The sequence below is a fragment of the Nerophis ophidion genome, linkage group LG11 (assembly GCF_033978795.1).
Source record: "Nerophis ophidion isolate RoL-2023_Sa linkage group LG11, RoL_Noph_v1.0, whole genome shotgun sequence".
In the NCBI taxonomy this organism is placed as follows: domain Eukaryota; kingdom Metazoa; phylum Chordata; class Actinopteri; order Syngnathiformes; family Syngnathidae; genus Nerophis; species Nerophis ophidion.
Window position 1 is genome coordinate 37,024,406 of NC_084621.1, and position 14,858 is coordinate 37,039,263.

Consider the following 14,858-nt stretch of genomic DNA (forward strand, 5'->3'; position numbering starts at 1 on the left):
TGGTCCGGATCGTGTTTTGGTTATATTCTGTTAGTTTTGGACTCTATTAGTTCCTGTTTTTGTGCACTCTTGTTTTTTTTTAATTGCCTTGGTTGCGTATTAGTTTCACCTGCCTCTTGTGTTCGGGACGCTCACCTGGCTCTAATTATGAGACATTATTTTAGCCTGCCTTTCTCGAGTCAATCGGCCTGGCGTCATTATTGGTTTCGTGCCACAGTTTCGGGTTTGTTCTATGCCATAGTTAATGCTATTTGTTTCATGCCACAGATTAGTGAGGTTTCATGTCTATAGTTTCATGTTTCCTGCCCTAAGTTTTTGCCCTAGCTACCGTGTGCGATAGGCACACCTCCCTTCGAGTAGTTTTCTGTTTTGTACCTCGTTGAGTGTTTCTTAAAATTAAATCATGTTCCTACCTGTAAGTCCTGTCCAGAGTCGTCCGTTTGCCTTCCAGGGAGAATGACCCCGCAGTAGGCGAAAACCACGTCGTGACACACCTGGGTATAGGTTGATTGGCAACACTAAATTGGCCCTAGTGTGTGAATGTGAGTGTGAATGTTGTCTGTCTATCTGTGTTGGCCCTGCGATGAGGTGGCGACTTGTCCAGGGTGTACGCCGCCTTCTGCCCGAATGCCGCTGGGATGGGCTCCAGCACCAACCGACACCCCGTAAGGGAAAAGAGGTGAAAAAAAGGATGGATGGATCGTTACCTGCTGGCAATTATCTCACCAGTTGCCAGCAAGCGATTAGCGCACTAGCTTCTGTTTTTAAAGACCCTCTGACGCTCACAAGTTGTTTTTTAATTGACCGCTAAATAGCCCAAGTTATGAAAAACAGAGGACCTAATATGGAACCTTGAGGAACACCACTAGTATAACTCAAGAAGATGAACAAATGACCACTGACTGCATCTTAAATAAACAAGCTACAAAAACATTTTAGTTACATAAATCACATTACTAGAAGAAGATTGTGACTGCCAAGAAGGAGAGGACTTAAACGGTTGCCTTGAGGAACGCCTCAGTTATATAAATCAAAAGTTTGGACCCCAGTGTTCTATGTTTGCTAGCAAGTTTAAAATGTCAATGCAAGGATCTGTGTGTTTACAATAGTCCAAGTTATTCTATACAACAGGGGCACTCTACTGTTTGTAGGAATTAATTTGCTGCAATAATGTTTGTCTCTCAAGTTTTCAACTGAACTCGAGGGCCGGTATGGTGGATGTGGCTCTCGGGCCGCCACAGGAATCATCCTGCTTTAAACACTTTGGAGGAAATAGAATGTGTATGTGTTGTTAAGATCCCAATTGCACAATTTCAGAACACAACATGGCCTGAGAATATGATGAACATACTGTATAACTTGATGTTTTCCAGGTTTTTTTTTATTGATTACAGCATATGTTTGGACTTAAATGCGCACACTGTGTGTATTTTATACATTGAGGCTACAATTTGTTGTCTTCTAGCCCGGCCTGTTTTTCTCTGTGTCTGGAAGATTTCAAAAAGTGTTGTGTGCATCATAGAGTTTAGAGATGCAGTATGGAAGTAGGTGAAGTGGATGGGGGGGAGGGGGGGATAACAAAGATGTGCACTGTTTTCCAGGAATGGGTGGGATGCAGGAGTGTGGGGATGTCTGATGTCACCTGGTAGGGCGCTATGAAAGTGTCCCCTGGTTACTTTAACCCACATGAAAGCCTACCAGTTGACTGAAGCTTTCGGGACGATTGGCAGAGGTGTCGCCTCAAACGGAAACAAACAAGGCTAACTTGTTTACATGTTGTCTGTTTTGACAACAATATCGTCTTCCTTGTCATCGTGGCTTTCAGTAAGGGAAGCTCAGAGCTGGTTTGCATAGCCCCACAGAGACGCCTGTGATCTGATACTGAAAGAATGGGAGCGGCGAGATGCCAGAAAGCGGTTAATTACACATGTGGCGGGCAGATTTTTGAGCCCGACACTGTGGGCGATGTGGATGGAGATGCCATGTGTTTAGATGTTAAACTGCAGACTGCGGTCAGACGCTGGTCTGCTCTCTCATTAGCTCCTTTCAGCAGATGTAATGAAGAGGCAATGGGGTGAGTGCAGTCGCCAGTTTGAAGCCATGTGCGCTCTCTCAATCAGCAGCGTCGGGTTGTACCGGAATTTTAATTGACCGAAGCTGGGTTTATTAGTTCACACAAAGAGGTGCATGTTTGTATGTATAATCAAGGGATGAGAAGACGGTTTTGTTTTTTTTTTTAATGTTCCTGTGAGCCGCACAACAACACGCTCTTCTTCTGCACACCCACTTTTGTCAGCGGTAGATTTACACAACAAAATTATTGAAGGAATGTCTTCTCTGCTCATTGTGACATTGTTGAAACAACCTTACTGTAATATGCATGCCGGTCCAGTAGGGGTGGTGTCATTTTGTTAAAAAAAAAAAAAACAACATGCAAGAAATGTCCTCTGTTGGTGTATGTGTGGGTCTATAAGAGATCTATCTATCCATCCATCCATTTTCTACCGCTTGTCCCTTTCTGGGTCATGGGGGCTGCTGGAGCCTATCTCAGCTGTATTCTGGCGGAAGGTGGTGTACACCCTGGACAAGTCACACCCTCATCACAGGGCCAACACAGATAGACAACATTCACACATTCACACACTAGGGACCATTTAGTGTTGACAATCAATCTATCCGCAGGTGCATGTCTTTGGAGATGGGAGGAAGCCGGAGTACACGAAGGGAACCCACGCAGTAATGGGGAGTGCATCACGGGGTACTAAATTTGGCCATACTTACCAACCTTGAGACCTCCGATTTCGGGAGGTGGGGGGTGGAAGGGCGTGGTCAGGGTTGGGGCGTAGGCGTGGTTGGGGCGGGGGGGCGTGGTTAAGAGGGGTGGCGTATAATTCACCAACTCGAGTATTTCCAGGGTTTCCCACACATTAATTTATTTGTGGCGGCCCGCCACGAAAGAATTTTGGCCGCCACAAATAAAAATAAAAATAAATCAATATATCCATCCATCCATTTTCTGCCGCTTATTCCCGTTCGGGGTCGCGGGGGGCGCTGGCGCCTATCTCAGCTACAATCGGGCGGAAGGCGGGGTACACCCTGGACAAGTCGCCACCTCATCGCAGGGCCAACACAGATAGACAGACAACATTCACACTCACATTCACACACTAGGGCCAATTTATCATTTTTAAAAATTTTTTTATTTTTTGTCTTTTGACTCGCTCGACCGCTCATAAAAGCAATGGGACTCTGTCTGTGAATGGAGCTTGTAGTTACATATTATATAAATATGTACATAAAGTGTTGTAATTATATTCCAACTCCGCGTTCTTCTTGGTCATCGCCGCCGCCGCTGCAAGCGTATTTCTTCATTTTGCTCGTCGACGGTGTAATATATTGGGTTGGAGTCAATAACCAGGCGACGTGATGAAGTTACGTCTCCTTACTGTGGGTTTCAGAACAGACTCCCTAATGCAGGGGCGCTCACACTTTTTCTGCAGGCGAGTTACTTTTCAATTGACCAAGTCGAGGAAATCTACCTCATTCCTATTTATAATTTATATTTATTTATTTATGAAAGAGACATTTTTTTAACAAGTTAATGGTGTTTAATGATAATACAAGCATGTTTAACACACATAGATTCCTTTCTTTCATGAAGACAAGAATATAAGTTGGTGTATTTGATTCTGATGACTTGCATTGATTGGAATTAGACAGTGGTGCTGATAACATCCGCATTTTCAAATGGAAGGGAAAAAAAGTCCTCCTTTCTGTCCAATACCACATGAAAGTGGTTGGATTTGGCATCTCATTTGTCCAACTTGCATACTCGTTTTTAAACATTTTGTTATGAGAGTAACATATGTGTGTGGCCCTTTAATGTCTGGCAGCAGGTGAGTGACGTCAGTGAGTGTGCGTGTGGGCAAGCAAGTGAGAAAGCGGTCGCTGAGGGCGGGGGAGAAATACATTGGCATCAAACTCCGTAGCTTGCTAGCTTGTGCACGCTAGCTTTCTGAGACTCTTATTTTGTTAGCACAGGCAGGATGAAACAGGTCTTTTATGGTGAAGACAGGAACTGTGCAGTCGGTCTTTAGAGTTTTGACAGTAGGTACGGAGTCTCTAGAAATAAAATGTGTTTCTCTGCGTCCGCCCTGTTAGTGATTTTTTTCTTAAATATGAGCTCGCAGCAGCCAGCGTCATCTCACAAGATCCTTGGGTGCCGAGAATGTCAAACAACTGACGAAAGTGAAGTCTTGGTATGATTGATGATTGCTCATTTTTATGTATATTTTTTAATGCCTGGCTTGAGATCGACTGACACACCCTCCGAGATCGACCAGTCGATCGCGATCGACGTAATGGGCACCCCTGACCTAATGCATGTTCCTTGACTATATTTACATTCTATTCTATGTACAGTAGATGGCAGTATTTCACAACATTAAGTCAGGGTTGGCAAGTATGAATTTGGCACTATTATAGGCACTGACCAAATTCCATCAGTACCCCACTTCACGTTAAAGTCTAAAGATGCATTTTGTTGCACGTAATGTCACATCTGGTTGCAGACTCAGTACTGGCTCAAGCATGTGGCGGGCAAACAGTCAAGGTAATGTTAAATGTTTTAATGCAATCAGAGCAAGAAGAAGATGCTCAAAAGTAAGGTTCCCCTTTTCCAAAATACGCAAGCGCAATGCTAATTTACATTAGATTTGCGATAGGTATTCTAATGATTAGCATTGGCATTCAAAACCTTCAAATTGTGTTGTCCCAACACCATTATTTTGGTACTTTTACCAAAATGTATTTCGATACTTTTCGGTACTTTTCTAAATAAATTATTGGCTTTATTTTACATTAAACATATGTTTCTTATTGCAAGTTTGTCCTTAAATAAAATAGTGAACATACAAGACAACTTGTCTTTTTGTAGTAAGTAAACAAACAAAGGGGTGTGAGGGGGTGGAGGACCAGTACTTATTATAGGCGGTATATTACCGAATATGATTCATTACTATTGTGGTACTATATCAATACCGGTATACCGTACAAACCTACCTCTAAATTTTGGGACAGGGAATAGCGCTCAAAGGAAGACATGAAACTGCAACAGGAAAATACCAACAAAACAGGAAAAGCCACCAAAATGTGACCTCAAGATAATAACTAAAACACTATGCATGGGAAAACACCAACAAATTCAGAATAAGTCACGGCGTGATGTGACAGTTGGTGACAGTACACTACTTTGAGACAAGAGTTATAGTGTATGCATGCTTGGTTATGGTTTACATTCATATCCAACAATTGCGACAACAACTTTTTATTGTCTACAGAGTTTAATTTTTTAATGATTTCTGCTGGTGGTGTACCTCCGGATTTTTTCAAGGAAAAAAATGTGCCTTGGCTCAAAAAAGGTTGAAAACAGTGGTCTATACACTACTGCCATCTAATGTATTTGAATTGCAATTGCATACAAAGTTTACTATACAATACTTGCAAATGAGACACAAAAGTGTAAGAAAACAAGATATAACAACTTTACAGCATACTTATCATCATCAGGTCAGTGGTAAATGATACATCAAAAATGAAGTTTTATTATTAAATCATTTATTAACACATTTGAGGATGCATAAAAGCACTGAAAATTAATAATGAGTACCAATGTCGATTCCTAGTTCCAGGAATTTGTACTGTATCGATTTTAATGTGAAAGGTACCCATGCCTAGTTTAGTCGTGCAGTAAATGTACACGTTAAAAGTTGACACTGTATGATACGGCATTGTCGTGGTCTACCACTGGTGTTTTACTCGCACATGCAGACACCTTTCTCCTCAATTGTCACACTTTATTTAAAGGTCCCATATTATTTAAATCCTATTAAATAGGTCAGTAGTGTTTTGGAAACTTGTGTTCAAAACCTCGTCTCAATGCAGAAAGTTGGACCGCATGAATGTGCCTTTTGCAAAGCAACACTCTGTTTTGTGTGTGTGTAGCCTTAATGCTAATGAGCTATGTTTGTTTACACCGGTCTGAGACATAGTGTGTGCAGCGCTATTGTACACGCTTTAAATCGAGACTCTAACTCTGTGTTTGTCCAACACAATAGACACCAAATATTACTTGAAACAATAATGTTAAGGAGTGGGACAGAACATAGACATCTTATAAGTGGACGCAGCATTAGCTGCTGTGACGCGAGAAATTTGGCCGCCATCTTGAAGTGGTGATGAGGAGACGGCGAGCAGCCTAAACTGAAAGTTGACAGGTAGAAAACAAAGATGGTGTTCAGCGTTTTCCTGATCGAATGAGCGGACTGTTGAAAATAGGAATCGGGGGATTTCTTTTCACAAATAAGATTCAACTTTATTGTACTATTGGTTGTATTTTGTGAAAAGAATATTACCACAGAGTTGAGAAGGAGCAAAGACCTTCAATAGTACTGAAATCGTAGCCGCTAGCAAACAAGAGTATGACCATGATAGAATTGCTTGTGAATGAAATTAATTAAATTTAAAAATTTCATACTTGAGGGGGTGGGGGGTGGGGGGTTTAATATATGTAAGCTAACTAGACAATCAGATAAACAGTGGCTATACAGTATTATACAAGTCTAAATTTAGTCTAGTTTTCCAACCCAATTTTGTGTAGCCAACTTTCGTGAAATATGTGGGACAAAATATGTGATAAACAGGAAAAGGCCCTGCCACACCTCCCTGACACCTGAAATGGGGTATTTTTTGGGATTACTGTTGAACTACTAGGCTATGTGTTCACCCGGCTATGAACTATAGGTTATACTACCGGCTATAGATTGGTCCCTAAAATATATAGATATCTAATGTATTCATACATTATTTATGTAGGATATACGCATGTAAATATAACCTAATCCTATTGTTTCTTGAATTTAAAACTAGCTGACGTTTTTTTCCCCCTTTCTCTGGGATTATATTCCCAGTTTTGATCTTGGACGTCTGGTCACTTATAGCATATAAGAATATACTATTACTGTTGAACAAACTATGAATAATAAAACACGCCAAATCATGTGTCCTTTATCATAGCTATACGTATGAGAAAAAAACGGGTAAAAATCAGTGGTATTCATTGAGGTAAGATGAATTAAGTGCGCTGACAGTTCATTGCTCCTGCCAAATGAATTGCACTGAGTGGAGTGGATCACCACTCCAAGATGGCGGCCCCGAGTCTCGTCAGCGCCAGTAGGCAGTAGCGCTGGATGCTGTGTCTACTTTTAAGATGTCTATGGGACAGAAGGACGCATTTGCATTTTACGGGAACATCATGCTAGATTAGCTTAATCGCTGTAGAAAAAAAATATTAAATTTAAAGCTGCTAAGTGGTTATATAGCAGCGCTAGACTTTATTTTAAAGGGGAACATTATCACAAATTCAGAAGGGTTAAAACCAATAAAAATCAGTTCCCAGTGGCTTATTTTATTTTTTGAAGTTTTTTTCAAAATTTTACCCATCACGCAACATCCCGAAAAATGGCTTTAAAGGGCCTGATTTTAACCATCATTATATACACCCTTCCATGTTCCTGTGACATCACAGCGTGACATCACCACAAACAAAGATGGCGGATAGCACAGAAAGGTATAGCATAGTAGTTAGGATTCAGACTCTGATTTCAGCGGCGCAAGCGATTCAACAGATTACGCATGTATTGAAACGGATGGTTGGAGTGTGGAGGCAGATAGCGAAAACGAAATTGAAGAAGAAACTGAAGCTATTGAGCGATATCACGACATAAAGCGGAACGGGAGGAAGCAAAGACGAATTTGGCGATCGCCTTCTAACCAACGATTGGTATGTGTTTGATTGGCATTACATGTGGGTGGAGGGAAAGGCTGGATGCAAATATAGCTACAAATGAGGCATAATGATGCAATATGTACATACAGCTAGCCTAAATAGCATGTTAGCATCGATTAGCTGGCAGTCATGCCGTGACCAAATATGTCTGATTAGCACATAGGTCAATAACATCAACAAAACTCTCCTTTGTGATTTCGTTGACTTTATCGTTGGAAATGCATCTGCTTTGAGTGTCGCAGGATATCCACACATCTCTGTGCCATCTCTGTCGTAGCATCGCTATCGTCAGTAAAGTGTGCGAGGGACTTTCGCATCTTTTGACCACTGGTGCGGTGCAAAAGCGCTTTGAGTACCTTGAAGGTAGAAAAGCGCTATACAAGTACAACCCATTTAATTTAATTTAATTTAACTTGAGTCTGTCGATTGGTATGTGTTTGTTTGGCATTACATGTGGGTGGAGGGAAAGGCTGGATGCAAATATAGCTACAAATGAGGCATAATGATGCAATATGTACATACAGCTAGCCTAAATAGCATGTTAGCATCGATTAGCATGCCGTGACCATTGATATGTCTGATTAGCACACTCCACGTAAGTCAACTTGAATAAGTCCCTGTTGGTGTTGTTACACCGACGAGGCATAATGTCTGCAAGGTACGGAAAACAGTCGAAAAAACGGAAAATAACAGAGCTAATTTGACTTGGTGTGTGTAATGTATTTGAGAAAATGGCGGAGTGCTTCCTGATTTGACGTCACGGGTGAAAGGTCATTGCTCCGACAGCGAACAATTGAAAGGCGTTTCAATCGCCAAATTCACTCTTTTAGAGTTCGGAAATCGGTTAAAAAAACATGGTCTTTTTTCTGCAACATCAATGTTCCCCTTTAAGGCGTGTAGAGAAGTCTGTTTTTTTTTTTTTTGGGACAAAAATGTCCTTAGTAAATATGGTGGACACATATACAGAGTGGTTCACGTTTTCCTAACTGTCCAAACTTAGGGACACACTATAGCTGCAGGGGAGTTTATCAACCTGCTACTTCAAAAGAGACAGAGCACTTATTTTCTCAGAAGTGGAGCAAACAACTGAGGGACATCATAGTTTTTCTCACGTTAGGTGTCCACAAACAGGATTTCAGGACACATATTACTGTCATTAAAAATTAAAAAAGTACATTTATGTTTTACATACTAAGCAGCGTTTAATGAATCACTCTTTAGTGCGCTATACTCAAAAGGTAAATTGTTACCCAAATAACCGAGGTATTATACATTTTTTGATTAAAATGTCCTAAATGTTCCTTTTCCACCGTGGCCCGATTGGTACCGGGCCGCAGACATTTTTTTTATTAATTTTTATTTGAAAAAAAAAAAAAATAATATATATATATATATATATATATATATATAAAAAAAAAAAAATATATATATATATATATATATATTTTTTTCATTAAATAAACATAAAAAACACAATATACACTTACAATTAGTGCACCAACCACAAAAACCTCCCTTTTTCATGACAAAAACGTCCCTTTTTCATGACAAAGAAAAAAACAAAAAAAAAAGGATCCCCCCCCGTTGATTGGTCCGCGGATACAAAAAGGTTGGGGACCACTGCCTTACACGACCCACCACAATGTATTTCCATTGGCACACACAGGTATTATTTCTATTACCTCAATCAGCCGGGGTTTCAATACAATATGAGCATGTAAGTCATTGTTCAGGCAAATTAAACATTTTGGCATCTTTTTGACCTTTTTAGGATGCATACTAAAAAGATGAAGGCTAGCACAGCTTTTTGCTGCGCAACTGCTCTGGAAGCTGCAAAACCCTGCTTATGTTGGTCCCACTAATGTCGAAAACCAGTTTACGTGTCTACTTCTGAAATGTGTTTGCTTATATTGATGTGAACTATTTTGATGACGACTTTGAGAACCAATGGAGTAATTTCTACTAAAAAGATCAGTCCTTTGATGTTGATATGTCTTGTGCTGCAGTATTGTTTACGCCATAAAGTAGGGTAAAAGCAACAACAGCAACAAAACTACTGTCTAGTTGCAGCATTAAAACCAGCACACATTTCCTGCTTAGTGCAAGGTAAGCTTCAAAATAAAAGCATGGCAGTTTTAACCAGAAAGTAGGGTTGTAAAGTATACCGTTATTGGAATAGTACCGCGATACTAATAAATCATATGCGGTACCATACCGCCTCTAAAACGTACCGGTCCAACTGAGGGGAGTGTTTCCACAATGTGTATGGAGTTACACAATTAGCTGCTAGCTAGTCAACCAAGGAACTGTAAATAAAAAACAATATCAGCCAGAGGGTATCCCATTTGTGATCGACATTAAAAGGCATTAATTGCCAATGGCAATCACATACTTTTTAATAAAAATGGGCCAATGCCGATCGCTGAACGATCAATTTGCACATCCCTGTCAACAACCGCTTAGGTCGGCAATAGCTTATACCAAAGCCGGGAAAATATTTTGACTCGGGGGGCCACATTGACAGAAAAAATGTGTTTGGGGGCCCAATGTGTCTGTATACATTATATATCCATATTTAGCTGTACAAATTTGCTGTACAGTATGTGTGTTTGGGTCCTTTTTTTTCAGGAACCTTGAATACCAAAAGTCACCATGTCCGATAGAATTGTAAAAATGTAATGACAGGCCAACTCAAAAAAGCGTAACGGATTTTACAGTTGTTTACTGAATGGAACACCCAAAATGTACAGTAAAATAAAGAAAAAGGGATTTACAGTATTAACTATGAACAATAAAACACTGAATATTAACAACATATGAACATCGCTCCTCTTTTACTTCTCAGACCAGCTCCTCGATAGACATCTTTTACAATCAAGCAAGGCACAACACAAATGTAATAAACAGCAAAATATGAATGCAAAGGGTAATAAACTCCGACAATATGATATATCATCACTCTAATGCAGAAATTTGTTGTAAAAATTTGCTTTCTCATCTCTTTCTGACACCCGCCCACTCTGCTTTGTTCTCTGACGTGGATTAATAACTCGTATAATGCCCAAAAGCACAGATTTCAACCATTGAAATACTTTCTATAGTTTAAGACTTACGGTCATTTATAAACAGCGCTGCACATCAATAACAGCGGCAACAGTTTTGATGTTAAAGGTCTAAAAAAATTACTTGGAACGTCTGGCGGGCCGGATTGAAAATCTTGACGGGCCGCATCTGGCCCTTGGGCCGTATTTTTCCCAGGTTGACACAAACGGGTTCCACCGTAGTATGGACTCCGCAGTCTCCGCTCTGCTGCAGTTCCTCCTGACGAAAATGTGTCTCCTTAATCCCCCATGCTGAGAAGGAAATACAGTAGAGCGTACCCACAAAAGATAAAACTGTGTGTGTGTGTGTGTGTGTGTGTGTGTGTGTGTGCGTGCGTGTGTGCGTGCGTGTGTTCTTGCATTCCTACCCTTCTTGAGACATCAACAAGGAAAAGTACTTTCAATGTGTGCACCGGTGAACATCATGGTCCCAATGTGTAAAACCGTTGCATCTAATAGAGAATGTCTCATTTGCACTCCTGGTGGTGAAATCTATTAAAATTAGGGTGGTCCCAAAAAGGAGGGATTTTTCAAATTGACTGTGTCGGATTTTTAACAGTGGTCCACATATGAAATAACAAGTGTGTGTAAAAAAATGTAAGTGCTCTCCCTTTGGCCAGCATATTAAATAACAGGTGTGTGTAAATAGAGACATACTGTAATAACTTAAAGGCCTACTGAAACCCACTACTACCGACCACGCAGTCTGATAGTTTATACATCAATGATGAAATGTTAACATTGCAACACATGCCAATACGGCCTTTTTAGTTTACTAAATTGCAATTTTAAATTTCCCGCGAGTTTCTTGTTGAAAACGTCGCGTGACGTCACTGACTGTCAGGAAATATTAGCGCTGCACCACTCGCGGCTAAAAGTCGTCTGCTTTAACCGCATAATTACACAGTATTTTGGACATCTGTGTTGCTGAATCTTTTGCAATTTGTTCATTTAATAATGGAGACTATAAAAAACAATGCTGTTGGTGGAAAGCGGTGTATTGCAGCTGTCTTTAGCACCGAGACACAGCCGATGTTTCTTTGTTTGTTGTGAAGCGGAACGGTCAAGCGAACATGTTTTCTCTACGTCAACCAGCATGTTTTTGGATGGGGAAATTGTGGTATATATCTTACCGGAGAAATCATTGGATTATTCGTCGTCCTGCAGCAGCAGCAGCTGTGAGCTTAGCTCCTCGGCTTCTCTCTGAGACACTTCGTGTTCACCGCAGCCATCTGACCTCGAGGTATGTCTTTACAATCTTTTACAATCTTTAAAATCTCACTTAAAACACTATTAAAACAATAAGCAGATAAGGAATTTTCCAGAATTATCCTAGTAAATGTGTCTAATTACATCTGAAACGCTCACACTGCTGTCGCTTTTTTTTTTTCCTATTCCATTCCTTCACTATCAATATCCTAATTCACGAATCTTTCATCCTCCCTCAAATTAATGGGGAAATTGTCGCTTTCTTGGTCCGAATTGCTCTTACTGCTGGTGGCTCCCATTAAAAACAATGTGAATATGTGTGGAGCCCTGCAAACAGTGACGTCACGCGCACATACTTCCGGTACAGGCAGGGCTTTTCTATTAGCGACCAAAAGTTGCGAACTTTATCGTCGATGTTCTCTACTAAACTCTTTCAGCAAAAATATGGCAATATCGCGAAATGATCAAGTATGACACATAGAATGGATCTGCTATCCCCGTTTGAATAGGAAAATCTAATTTCAGTAGGCCTTTAAAGTAAACAATGAAGATGACAAACTAATTAAGAAAATTAAAAAAACTAACTAACTTGGAACTTGGGGAGTAACTTGGAAATTAACTAAAAGCTTACCTTTTTTATATTTGCATAGTTTGTATATATTATTAATGTTGTAAATGCAAATTGTTATATATCTAGAAAGGGTGGTCTTAAAGAGGTAGACATTTTTTTCTGGAGGTCTCCAGAAGGTAACAAATACAAGTGTGTGTGTGTGTGTGTGTGTGTGTGTGTGTGTGTGTGTGTGTGTGTGTGTGTGTGTGTGTGTGTGTGTGTGTGTGTGTGTGTGTGTGTGTGTGTGTGTGTGTGTGTGTGTGTGTGTGTGTGTGTGCGTGCGTGCGTGCGTGCGTGCGTGCGTGCGTGCGTGTGTGTGTGCGCGTGCGTGCGTGTTGTATGTTTAATTTCAAATTTCAAATGTGTCTACTTTATAGTGTGTGGTGATTAAAGAACTGTTTGGGGTTGAGAGCGGTACCAGTCATTTCAACCAAAAGGGTCTGTAAAAAAAAAAGAAAAAAAAAAAAAGAAAACCTCCTCCAGTTCTCACAGTGCAGTGAGCAGCAGATAGCAGCTATCTATCTCCTCTTAGGCAAACCACATCCTCTCATGCTATCTGCTCCTCTCCCATCTCTGGTCCACTTATCATCCCTTCCCTCCTTTGTACCCTCACTCGCTTTATTCTCAACTTCCTGCCTCTCTCCCTCCCCCTAAAAGCTCAGCTCCCAATCTTTTGCTGTTTTCTCTCTTTAAAAAGAAAAAAGTCTCAGGTGGCCAATTAGCAGCGGGCGTTCAGACCTTGACCCTGAGACTCAGCCCCCTCGCTGGGGGTGAAGGTCAGCGCTAGATTAGAGGCGGGAGGACTCGTCCTGTGAAGTGAGGAATAATCACGAGACTGTTAAATAGAACCACAGGCCCTGCTGTTGCCATTAGGAAGAGAGGAGAGGAAGGGTGACGTGTGGAGCAGGGGGGGACTCCTTCACCTAAATGCATGCAGATGTTCAAACTCTCGCTCCATCCACAGTACATGCAGTCCTTTTGTTTTTCCAGCATCTGTCTGGTTTTTATTTGCCACGGGCCTCCGGATTTGATTTCAAAGCAGCGAGGGGCTGAGCATTACGTCAAAAGGATGAATCATTTTGTTGTTCAAATTTTTGCAGCTCGCACTTAATTGTCATTGTTTCCACCATCTAGTTGAGTTTGTTGGCATGTGTATGTTAGCCCACATGGAGCATTATATGCAGTGGACATAAAATACACAATATCATCCCCAATACCATCCTGACCCATTTGAATGCATCTTCCCAGTTTAAAACGGATGCAAATATGTTCCAAACTTCTTCTGTGAGAACGAATGTCTTCCAAGAAAGCTCACCAGATGAATTGCAGCTTTTTTTTCTGATGGATGCAAGGGTTTGGAGGAATCTCAAATGTTTGGCTTTGATGGCAGGCTGTGAAACACAATAAGCGTGGTACACATGTTCAAAGTGTTCAAACGGTTTAGCCGACCTTTTTTTTGTAGTCGTGCTTTCCCTGGAACTGTTTGTTTTCCCTGGTTCTAAACTATACCTTGACTTGCATCTCTCATCCCCCTCTTCTCTCCTTCCTCCTAGGAATTTCCACATGGCCATTCGAAAGAGGGCGCAGACCGACACTGCCCCCTAGAGGGTAAGTTGGAAACCGCTCCCTGATAAATGTGTGGCCTCCCCTTAGAGAATATCATACAGTTGGGGTTCCCTCCTACTCCCTAAAATGATTTCCTGTAGTTTTCCTGTGGTTTGAAAATCACAATCATCAAAATCAGACGTACTTTATTATTCCTGAAGGGAAATTAATATTTTCAGCACAATCCCATTCAAGAGCACACACACATTACAGGGAGACAGAACAAGATCGCTTACGGGTCTGCCAACTTCCAGCGGCTCTTACAAAAAAAGTGAAAAACAGGTGAAAAAATATTCTGTCTAAGCCTGGGCCCCTGGAGAGGGAGTCCAGACTGAGGCCAAGGGGGCAAAAAGCCTCATAGCCATAGCACACATAAATATGTGTGTAAGAGGGAAACATCAAAGAACACAAAGGACAATAAATACATTAAAAGAGCAGAGCTGATGCAACCAGCTGCCGCTTCAGCAGTGCCACTTCTACACACAGT

The 14,858-nt window shown here is 41.0% G+C and overlaps 1 protein-coding gene across 2 annotated transcripts in view; it reads left to right on the forward strand.

Annotated features, from left to right (window-relative positions):
- Window positions 1-14,858, forward strand: part of nkd2b (NKD inhibitor of WNT signaling pathway 2b) — a 137,698-nt gene that overhangs the window by 87,227 nt on the left and 35,613 nt on the right. For both annotated transcript variants that reach the window (XM_061915795.1, XM_061915794.1), the window contains exon 4: window positions 14,320-14,374. In XM_061915795.1, the coding sequence (XP_061771779.1) occupies window positions 14,320-14,374 (55 nt within the window). The remainder of the gene's footprint in view (window positions 1-14,319; window positions 14,375-14,858) is intronic.